General features: G+C 36.0%; 2 protein-coding genes across 2 annotated transcripts; one reads left to right on the forward strand and one right to left on the reverse strand.

Annotated features, from left to right (window-relative positions):
- Nucleotides 1-1,282: 1,282 nt before the first annotated feature.
- Nucleotides 1,283-5,597, reverse strand: LOC126785503 (probable methyltransferase PMT3). Its single transcript, XM_050511215.1, has 8 exons — nt 5,458-5,597; nt 4,694-5,050; nt 4,412-4,576; nt 4,100-4,282; nt 3,378-3,972; nt 2,578-2,690; nt 2,234-2,454; nt 1,283-1,746 (listed from the first exon to the last, which is right to left on the reverse strand). Exons 2-8 carry the CDS (start codon nt 4,934-4,936, stop codon nt 1,437-1,439), a joined length of 1,830 nt encoding a protein of 609 aa, XP_050367172.1. The 5' UTR covers nt 4,937-5,050; nt 5,458-5,597; the 3' UTR covers nt 1,283-1,436.
- Nucleotides 5,598-7,856: 2,259 nt separating this feature from the next.
- LOC126783396 (uncharacterized) lies at nt 7,857-10,788 on the forward strand. Its single transcript, XM_050508856.1, has 8 exons — nt 7,857-8,049; nt 8,133-8,206; nt 8,414-8,491; nt 8,977-9,069; nt 9,295-9,417; nt 9,944-10,015; nt 10,262-10,339; nt 10,570-10,788. The coding sequence occupies exons 1-8, from the start codon at nt 7,992-7,994 to the stop codon at nt 10,732-10,734; spliced, it is 741 nt and encodes a 246-aa protein (XP_050364813.1). The 5' UTR covers nt 7,857-7,991; the 3' UTR covers nt 10,735-10,788.
- The last annotated feature ends 673 nt before the right edge of the window (nt 10,789-11,461 follow it).

The raw sequence follows: 11,461 nt of genomic DNA on the forward strand, positions 1-11,461 counted from the left end.
TGTAGAATTGGTACTCATACGAGACTCGGAGTCTTGAGATCTTATTGAGTTAATCCGGCTTTGCTTACTATCATGGCCTATTTGGGTGTCTTATATTCTGGAGATCGACCTCAAATTTACTTGTTATCTACTGAGGAAGTCTTGCCTTTTTCTAGTGCTATTTTAGCAATTTAGCCTTTTTTGTATGTCTTAGTAATTATTGTGTACCCGTCACACAACTAATCATATTATGTCATGGTATAATTAATATGTATGTAGGAAAAATGACAAAAGTTTATTTACATATAATAACCAATCATAGAAATAATCACAGTAGAAAATGGACAAATAACATTAAGAGGTACGTCACGTAAGATATGTAGCGGATATATATAATAATTTCTGTCTTTAGATCGGTTTTATCACTTCAAATTACCCTTTCAATTCTAGCTGGGATTTTGTTTTTTTGGAGAAGGGAGCTGGGGAATGTAGTTAAGAAAACCAAAACGAAAAAGCACAAATAACCGTGAAATACCGCTATTTTGTGTGCTTGATTATCAATGTGATTGAGTTCTCTATTTTTCCCCAATTATCGACAAATGTAATCATATTTAATTCGGGATGTTATGAAAGTCGGAGCTTTTTTAGCATCAGAATATCGAACGTGAGATTTCATCTCTTATCTTCTTCCCTGTCATTAAACAACTAAAACAAGTATCGATATGAAAATCACAAGGTTGAAAAATGAATACATCAATTAGGCGAATAGTTCATGACAATATCAAAATGATTTTTCTCGTTTATACAAGATTAATGGCTTAGCAAACAGTCTTAAGCAATTGCATGCGGCATGCCCATGCGAGAACGCAACATCGATGGTAGATATTTCGATCAAAGTTGAAATCTGCATACTGAAAATGTGATGATTAATTTGCATGAAAAAGTGACCTAAATGGGATTCAAATGCATATTGCTTTCCTCACTTTTCCAGCTCACGCTTATCTGAGTCCTTTCTATGAACGAGAGACCACCCAAACCGCGAAACTGTTATTGAATAAAATGCTTCTGAAATATAATTATGAATAATAATTGAGCCAGTAAGGTATTGGAGAAAACTTGGAATTTGGAATAGATATCAGCTCTGCTACAAGGTGGGCTCATCGGATTTTTAGTTGGAGGCATTATAGTTTAAGACTAGGTTTAGTGATTGGCATTATACTTGTTGGCTGCTTGGTTGGTTTGTTTAAATCTGTTAGATAGTTACAAAGATCAGAGTTTGGTAACATTCTTGTAAACAACTATCTTACATTTTCCAAATGAATTATATATTTAATCAAAACAATGTGTGATGTAAAGGACGAGAAAATTGAAAATAGAAGAAATAAACTAAACGAGCAAATGCAAAAAAATTATAAATTAAACCACCATCGTGTGTGGAATTTCAGGAACATATTATGCTACTCTACCTCCCTAAAGCTCTCGCTTGTACGCCAAATCTTTTTCTGAATAATGAAAACTACATCATCCTCATCTTGCTCTGCTTCCGCACCAGCCACTGTTTCCCAGTGTAATGCCTTGATGTATTTTTTAATGTACTCCACCACCTTCGGCTTATCACGGACAATGATGAAACCCTTGGGCCGGAGGATGCGGTCCATCTCAATCATCAAGTCAACGGCACTACATCCTTTCCTTTCAATATCAGAGAACACAGTCCAAGCATGAAGTAGATCATAAGTTCTTGGGTAGGTTGAGTAGGCTTCACACCTGCATAGATTGCAAGAAATGCAGATTATCAAATATCATGCTGACATTTTACAGTAGAGATGATAGATGGACTCATTTCTCTACACTGCACAACATCAAACGCAAATGTGAACTGAAGATTATATTGTTCCATTATCAAAAGTAAGCCTGACAAAATGAGAGCAGAGAAGAATGTAATGTAATATCTGGAAGCAACTGCAATGAAATTACATAGGTTAAAATTTCTTTGACATTAACATAATGATCCACCCAATATAGTTTCACAAGAATCTATGTAACTTCAAATGCTGTCCAGTGCACATAAAACACCTGGGAGTAGCAAGGGTAAACTCAAATGACATTTTGAAGTTTCTAAATTGTTTATAAAACCAACAAGTGTAATCTTTGCTCTTTATTCCAAACATATAAAGTGCGAGTACTAGCAGAAATAATTTAAATTCACCCGTCCCATTCAGTAATTACTTCTCATCAAAATTGTAAAACGTACCAGCTATGTATTGAGCCTATTAGCCCTCTGTCGTATATTATTTTCAGTGTGTTAGGTCCGTCTTCTGTCACCACATTCATAACCCAAACAGGTTTGTTCCTCAAAGAAGCTGCAAATGAACCCATGTTTGCCTTCATGTCCATCACGTTCCTCACTGAGTCAGCATTAATCTTTGAGCTCAAAAGATTCCAGTAATTGTCAACTCGTTGTTGCCATACTTCCTGTACCACATTAATACTGTCATTAACCATGCCTTTGTACATCTGTATCTTTGCATATGCAGATACTGGCAAAGCGGATATCACTTATGCAATGAAAGAAAATAAGAGGCTTGTGTGAATTACCAAATCCTTTTCAAATGCATCAGTAGAAACGTGCAAGTCAGCAAGACGGGGAGGAGGTGTTGTCAGTCTAGCAGGCCAAGGGGCCAGACCACTTCCTCTTGCAGTCTGAATTTCTGAACAGAGTAACATAGCAGATATAGTTTAGTAATATTTCAACTTTCAGTGCTACTTGACACATTGCAGACAGCAGACAGTGCAGCACAAGGAAAATAAAACAATAGTGATAATTATAATAAAAGTACAAATTAAAAGAAGAGACGAACACAATCGGTTTACTGGGGCATGAAATATGATTATCTCTTCAATAGTACAATATTATTTTACATCATACGTCAGAAGAGAAGAGTCTTGAGCTCTTACCAGAGCAATGAGTATTGGATAATAAGAAGCTGGGGCAACTATGCTTGAATCAGACTGGCCTAAACAAACTTTTGTTTTATTTTTTGTTTTTGTTTGTAACAGTTTTACAAGGTGTTGGATTTTATACTGAAACCTGTTTTAACATACAAATATTAATGTGAAGCACTAAGCATCCATCAATTCCAATTGGTCTACTTCCAAAATGGTTTACGAGGTGCTGGCTTTTATATTGAAACGTCTGTTAAATACAAGGATAATGTGACGCACTAAGCATCCATCAACTCCAATTGGTCTATTTCCTAGTTGAGTAATTCTCAAGTTTAGATATCTCCATGGAGATGTTATTGATTTAGGTAATGGCATACTATTTAAAGTGCTCTGGGGAGAGCAAAATACAGAAATGGTGGTAAATAATAAACAACAGAGGAAATTGTACTCACGTTCAGTGTATGGCGTGATGCATGCCTCCATTTTCACATCCCAGGTGGCATCTGGATCAGCATCCGATCTACAAAGGGGAGGTTGAGTTCCAGGCTCTCTTGACATGTAGCAATCATTAGTGAGGGGCTTGACCCAGATAACGGTTTGGTTCCTTTTCGCAGCTATTTTCCAACACATCCGTTCCACAAGGGCACTCATCTCCTTCCAAATTCTCAGATCCTCCTCATCCTGGGCATAGGCTTCAGGAGATGAGTAGGCAAAATAGCCTCCTGGTCTGAGCACCCTATCTAGCTCAAGGAGAAGTATCCCATCTCTTTGAAGCCAATCAATCCTACAGCGAGAACAATGTGCCAGTTCAAAAGATCGACTTGGATAAGGGAGTCTCTTTGTTCCTAGAACACCAAGATATGCAGGAATTCCTCTTTCCAAAGCAAATTGGATCTGATTTTGATGGACATCATTAGGTGCCAAGGACATTGTAATGATATCTGAAGATAGCAGGTAACCTCCAAAACTAGCAACACCACAGCCAACATCAAGGAACGTCCGAAGATTTCCACCATTGTTTAAAATGTTATTAGGAAAGTTGAGCATCTGCCAAGCCAAATTAATAATAGATTGTTACTTGTGTCATAGCAGCAAAGAAGAAAAAACACAAAATATTTTGTTAGACTACTGACTTGCTACTTTTACCCCCAGTTACGAAAGCCACTTGACTTACATTGGCCATTGCTGCGATGTACTTATCAGCTCCATAATGAAAGTGAGTACCTCCTCCAGGAAATCCAATCTTTTCACCTTTGACAACCATCCACTTTTGGTCAGACTTCTCTTTTGCAAGGTGAGTGTGAGGTATATTTGCTTTCCATACCTCATCTCTGCTTTTAGGCCACTTGATGGGGATCTATATTGATGAACACAGAAAACATACTCAATTCTGAGTTCAAATGATATCACAATGCATGAATGGTTCCTCCTTTCCATCTTATTCATTGAAAAACAAAAAAACAAAAAAACAAATGCAGGACCTCACCTTGTATCCAGGTGGGGGAGGAATTAAACAGTTAAATCGCTTTTCAGGCGCGGGGCAGTGCCTCTCATAATGTTCCATCAAAGATAGATCCAACTTCAACCTTGTCTGGTAAATAAGGTTTCGGTCTAAGCAAGGAATTAATTCTGAATGTCTATCATCACAAACCTGCAGCAAAAACAGACACAACAAAATGGAATCAGTTTAGCGTACAACAGAAGTAAGATAACTCATTAGTAAGTTTAAAGTATATGGAAATAGATGAAACTAGACAGGATGACTCACAGGTATGCTCTTCAGTACAACACCATCATCTTCATCTTCACCAAGTTTGGTAGGTGTCTCATCAGCCTCTTCATCCCCACCCAAGTAAGTGGAACCAAATTTTCTTATTTTACTGCTATACTCCAGTGCGGTGGAACCATTTCTTTTAGTATACATGTACAGTCCACCACAAATAATCACCAAAACTAGAACTGTGGTGACCAAACGTTTCTTTGAGCCCCCATCAGTTCGTCCCCGCGACATGGTTGCAACCAACAAGACAAACACCTTCTACTTTGACTTCAACATACAGATTCCAGAATCAAGCTACCAGATGCCAGCTCCAATTTCACTCTGATCGTATGCTTCACTTCAAAACTGCTTTGATCAACACAACAAGATCAAACCAGTAAGTTCAGACTCATTAACTAGGCATTTAAAATTTATACAGTTAATGTAGGTACAGACAGGATAAGATCCATGATGCATCAATGATCCAAACCTCCAAAACTGAAGTATACGATTATTTCAGATCAGTGCTTCAACTCAATTCTAGTTTGATCACAACAGGGAATGAAATCATGCAAAAGTACTAGCATTAAAACTAGGAGATAATCTCACTTTCAATACGTAAAGGGAAACCAGAAACTGAGGACAGTGCCATACATTCACAGACCAACACACCAACCAGAACAAGTAAATCAAGTGCAACAACTACAAAAGCCAAATCACAGAGCAGAACATATCATCAAAACAAGAACAAATCTGAACAAAACTACCAGTACCTGATTTCGATGCATTGCAATAAATATCCGAGATACGAATGGTAACATCATATAACCAATGCCACAGAACAAAGCCAATGAAAATGGAAAGAGGCCAAAACCAGAAACAAATAAGTAAAACAGTTTCCAACACTGAAAATCCACCGACAGTTTCCAGCTGACAATAAATGTGACACCTTCAACTTCCAACAAAACCAAGAAATGACAGAGATTGATTAAGACCCAGCTCGTGAAATCTCACACCAAAAAATAAAAAAGGGTCGGTAACATTAAGCCCCACACGTCAATTCCAGCATTGGTTGATCAAAGATGGAATCATGGGGAGTAAAGTTCAGATCTTTAATGGTTTGCAGATGATGCATTGTACATGAAAATATGATGGGATTGGAATGGAGGACGTACCTGGTGATTTTTGGAGCAGAGAAAGAGAGAGAGAGGAGATGGGTCCTTTGAGAGAGAAGAAGAGAGAATATTAATGTGGGATATTGGGTCAGAGTGAGATCTATTTTGTAGTTGTATATAAATATATCGACAGAAGCAGAGTGAGTGAAGGGCGATGAGATCCACATTTCCAAAAAAAAAAAAAGAAGGGCGATGAGATCCAACACTCTCTGGCCGTGTGAAAGAGAGAAGAAGATGGAAGAGGGGGAGGGACCCCGGTGACGGTGTTAAAGACGACAGGTACAGCTTGTCGTTTCGATTTTTGCTTGAGGTGAATCAGAATGATTAACTAGTGCAACTAGCAAGTGCCAATATGAATTATGAAGGGATGAACATTAAACTTAATGGGGATTATTATTTATTTTAGACTTTTAGTGGGTAGGTCCTTGAAACCAGTATGAGGGAAGTGGAATATACCCAACATTGAGTTGAATTAGAGTTGAGTTTGTATTGGTTTGGTACCGGAAATGGTTTTGAACCAACATTTACCAATGATGCATTTTAATATTGGAGATATTAGAAGAGATATGATTTAATTTTAAGAGATTAGATCTACTACTAAGCGGTTGAGTAAATATCGTAAGAAGATGTTATTTGTTGTTGTTTTATTACTTTTATATGGTTCAAAAGTAATTACATGTTCGAGTTTCTACTACAGTGTACGTCTCTAAATAAATATTTTCTTTTTGAACAAAAAAGAGATCAAAGGGTTTCACACATACTCCCAATGTCTTTAAATTAATCAAACGTAAAATTATCAATGTAATCTATTAAGGGGTCTAAATCAATCAAGTTAAAAATTATCAATGCAACCTAATGTGGTTCTAATTAGATTCACTTTCTATTTGAAAATTGAAGTAGTTTCACTTTTTTTTTCAAATCGAATTAGTTTCACTGATAGTTAATGAAATCATTGAACTGCAAAGGACAACCCCCTTCTCCTTTCCAAAATGGACATGAAGAGAACCTTATAACTGTGGTCCACTCAAAACGAAGTGTCGTTTTTGGCCAAGTGACAGTCATTTTACCCCACGGTGAAAACGGTCCAAAGAGTTTAAATTTATGACTCTGCCCCCAACTAAATTTGGTCAAACCAAATGTCTGAAAAATTGAAAATATTGCTGAAATGTTGAAGATATTTTTGTTTTTTTCATATAAAAATTTATTTTTAGCTTATTAAGTTAGTTTCGCATGAAATTGTGATATTTTCGAATTTCTTCAAAATATCGCGACATCAGTTTTGACCCGCGTGCGGTTGCTTATCCACATGGTGGTGCCTCATTTCACTAAAATTCAGCTCAAAATCATTTAGCAAGGGTGAGAGATTCGAACCGTGCTCTTTCCCTTATTTCCTTAAGGCTCAGCCAACCCAACTAACCTTAGATTTGTTTACTTATTAGATTTTTATAATATATATGCACTCAATACGAATATGGACTTAAAAATAAAATGTCTAATTCCAATTAATTTTTATACTTTTTTTTTCAACCTCTTATTATTCAACTACAAAATATTTTTTTAACTATTTTCAAAAATAAAATCACTATTAATAACATCAATTTTGAATGCATTTGTTGCAGAGTTGCACATTTCTTTTGTTCTTCATTAGTTCACTCTTCCTTGAAAAAAATTATATAACACTCAATCTCCCCGTATTATATAGACTCTAGCGACCATCACTTACCTCTTATTACAATGAATTACTGATGCACTTATATAAATATATTAATAGTAATTTAGTTATTATAATTTAATTTATTATTCTAATTAATTATAATTAAAAATTCTCAACTACTATTTCACCTTACATTATTATAACTAATAAATCATTAGTCAAATAATCAAAAGTTTCATATATAATTTCTATATTTTAATTTAAATTTCCATTTGCCAATAATTTTATTCATATCAATATTTTTTTCCGAAATTTCTATTTGTTGTTCCATAATCATCGGAGTTTTAGTGCTCGGCTGAAACTCACCATCACAATCAGTGAATCAGGACAGCCTGATAAGAAAGAGTGGGATTCCAATTTAGGGCTTTTGCAATTTTGCCCTAAATTCCCAATTCGAATTTCAATTCTGCCCACCAACATGGCCAGAAACATTACCGAACTTGAATCCGGCAATATTGATCAGATTCTATCATTAGGTATCTTAGCCCCTCGAAATTCGATTTCCTTTGTAATTCAATTAGTGATGTAATCAGTCGGAAATTATGTAACTTTATTACAGAGGAAAATCTCACCTTTAGTGACGCTTTGGTGGCGCTTCGCATTATGCGAGAGCAGTTTCCCCAAATTGACAAGGTTAGTTTTTTTTTGTTTTTTGTTTAATCTAATAAAGTTGTGATTTTTATGGTTTATTAACCCTGTGTTACCGTGTTTAGTTAAGTTGAAGTTCATTTAGGTTATTGAGTTGCTGTGCGTTGGTTTGGTTTGGAAGAGTTATGTACTTGTTTAGAGTAGTGGTTAGTCAGTTGTGTTGATTTGTGGCCTTCTTGGTGGAATTTGCAGCCGATTCAGCCGTTCATCTTGCGGTCACAGTTGTATAGCAGTGTGGAGGACAGGACGCAAGTGGACCGGGACCTGGAGGTATGGAGTTTCTAAGATGTTTAACACAATGTGCTACTGTTTATAGTCGGCTTCTGACAAGTGCGTTGATGGCTGTTTTTGTGTGGTACTTGTTATGACGGAAAAAATGACTACTGATGTTGATTGGTAGCATTAACGTTAATCATGAATGCTGCTAATCTTTTCATGATCATCAGAGGCTATTTATTGTGACTGATTTTTTGCATTGTCTGAAATATTTAGAAATTGCTTCATGTATAAATCTTTGGCCTCAGTTACTGAATCACAGAATGTAGGGTTCATGAAACGAGCTTGTACTTTTAAGAAATGCGATCAGTTGTTTGTGAATAAAATTGGACATTAGAAACTCTGGGGAAGGTAGTTTATCCTTAGTTGAGAGAATGACGATCCTTATCTAACCAAGTTAGCTTGTTCATTGCTGGCAACATCAGTCTTCTGGAGTTTTTTTGTTGTTGATTTTGGCTACTTTTGTATCCTCTTTGCAGACTCTAAGAAGGGAGAAAGTGTTGCGCATTTTCATATTAAATACAGGACAGGATGATCATGCAATAATGTTTTTGGATGACTACCTATGCCAGGTCTGTTTGTTTATTGTTATAATTTCATTGTACAATAAATTCTATTGCTCTACCTGTTCTTCATCTGCACTGTTATCTTCTGGAAATTGTAGAAGTGAATATATTTGTTACATACATATATTATATAGGAATGCTCATAAATTGTTTTAGGCTTCTAGCCTTAGCAATGCTCTTTGCAAGGACCTTGCAATGCTTGATAAAATAACTGTCTGTGTATATGTGTAGGTAGACCGAGTTGTGAAAAGATTGGAAGGAGAAAAGGAAATAGATACTCTTGAAGTTTTTAAGTGGTTCAGATCGCACGTTGTTGATTCCAAGCTTGAACCTAGTATTGAACACCAAGAACTTGTGAGTAACTAGAATTTAAGTTCATTAAGAACTTGTGATTACTGATTAATGTACTTCTGACTCTGTTTAGTGTATTCTGCACCTATCAAAATGTGCTATAATAGTCAAGTCTACTAATTTTTGCATATGTTAGTATCAGTGTCACCTATAATGTGGTTGATTGCTGTTTTCTGCGGAGAACTCAGTGCATGAATGTTCTTTTGTTGTGTTGCATGCATACTTATAGGTAGCCATATGGATAGTTTTTGTGGGAATGATGATGTTAGTGTTTACCATTTCACTAAACTAATATAGCCCCGCCCCCCCCCCCCCCCCCCCCACCCCAAAAAAAAAAAATAATAAGTGCCATATCTTAAGAGTGTCTTTCTGAAAGTAGGACTGTTTGTGAAGCCCATGCAGATTACTTGATCTGTATTCTATTCTTTGCCTAGCATTTTTCAATCCAGTTTAATGAGTTTGATAATGCTCGGACTAGTGATACTGTATTACTGTTGATACAATCCAACTTAATAGTGCTTTTCTGCAGTGTTCACTATTATCTCTTGGAGGAAAGGTGAAAGATGCTCACATCTCCCTTTTAATGAATTCTGGGCTTCTTGTAAGTAAACCCAGACATTGATCTAATCATAAAGCAATTAATTTATACTGTGTCCAGGTACAAACTCCAACACTGAAATGAAATGGTATTGTAGATTTTTTTTCATCAGCGGCACTAATCATGACTTGTTTCTGTTCATTTAAATCTATTTGTTTAGGGATTGCTTTGCTTTAGATTTGTTTGTTGGGTTTCTTTTCAAACAATTTTGATGGTCTTCAGCTTACTAATATCACAATTCTAATATAGACCCGGCAGCTTATTGACCCAAACATATACTGGTTTGCAATTCCAAATATTGGTACAGTACTTAAAGGCCTCTCTCAGGTATATATATATATATACTCAACGTCCCACAATCTCTTAGATAATTGAGTTTACATGTATATTTTTCAGTTCATACCTTAGAGGCTTTCATCTGCTTGGAACTTTACCATGTATTTCAATTTGATACTCAGTGGCCACTATCTTTTGATTGAATTTCAACTTTAATATGTTAGCTATAGAGTCCACACCTTAAGAATTTAGGTCTGCTGGCATTTTTGTTAACTATGGAGTCCACAAACTTTCTAAATTGGAAAATTTTCACTCACTATTTACTCAAGCGTCTTAGATTCTCTTCACTTGATATGAGATTTCATCTTCGTGATCTGATAGGCTCAGGTCATCTCAAAACTGTTCAAATACCAACAGGCATAGTTGTACGAGTTTCAAAAGATTAATTTATCTTCTCACTGATGATTGAATATATAAAAGATTACAGAGCTTCTCTTCGCTGTCTTCTTCTATATGGTAGGTATAAACGACTTGTCACATACAGTTTGCTTTTCATTTTTGTTCCGCAGTGCACAGTACAGTTTTTATTGAATTTTTTTTAACAGTTTTCCTAGTTTCTCTTTAGATTTCTTGCATGGATGCCAAGGAATATGTCTACCTCATGGAATTGGAGCTCCAAATTAGATTGTGTTGTACGTTGAAAAATTGATAAGCTCCATTGTAAATACTAAATTATTTAAATTTTTGGCGAACAAGAATATAATTTTGACAGTAGGGTGGATTATTTCGTAATGTCCTAGGTGAGACTAAGCAATGCCATTGCGGCAAGGGAATAAAACTAGTTTGGTGATCGGTTGGGGATAACCAGTTGCATGCTGCATTTTCTGCATGAATGCTTGGTGATGGCTACAACAGAAGTTTCTTGGTTGCTATATCAGAAGTAGCCAAGAAAGCTAATGCTGAAGTACTCGAATTTGGGACCCCAATGTCCTTTGAGCTATAAGCTCACATAGTGTAGTATATACAGTTTCAACTTTCAAAGAATAATATGAAACAAAGGCAACTCACCGCTACCATGGCGACTCATTTTCCCTAAAATGTATAGATTGAGTGAGCCTCAAAGTTTTACCAGTTTCTCTGCAAAAACGAAGTTACGAATTGGAATGTGGATTT

The sequence above is a fragment of the Argentina anserina genome, chromosome 2 (genome assembly GCF_933775445.1).
Source record: "Argentina anserina chromosome 2, drPotAnse1.1, whole genome shotgun sequence".
NCBI lineage: Eukaryota > Viridiplantae > Streptophyta > Magnoliopsida > Rosales > Rosaceae > Argentina > Argentina anserina.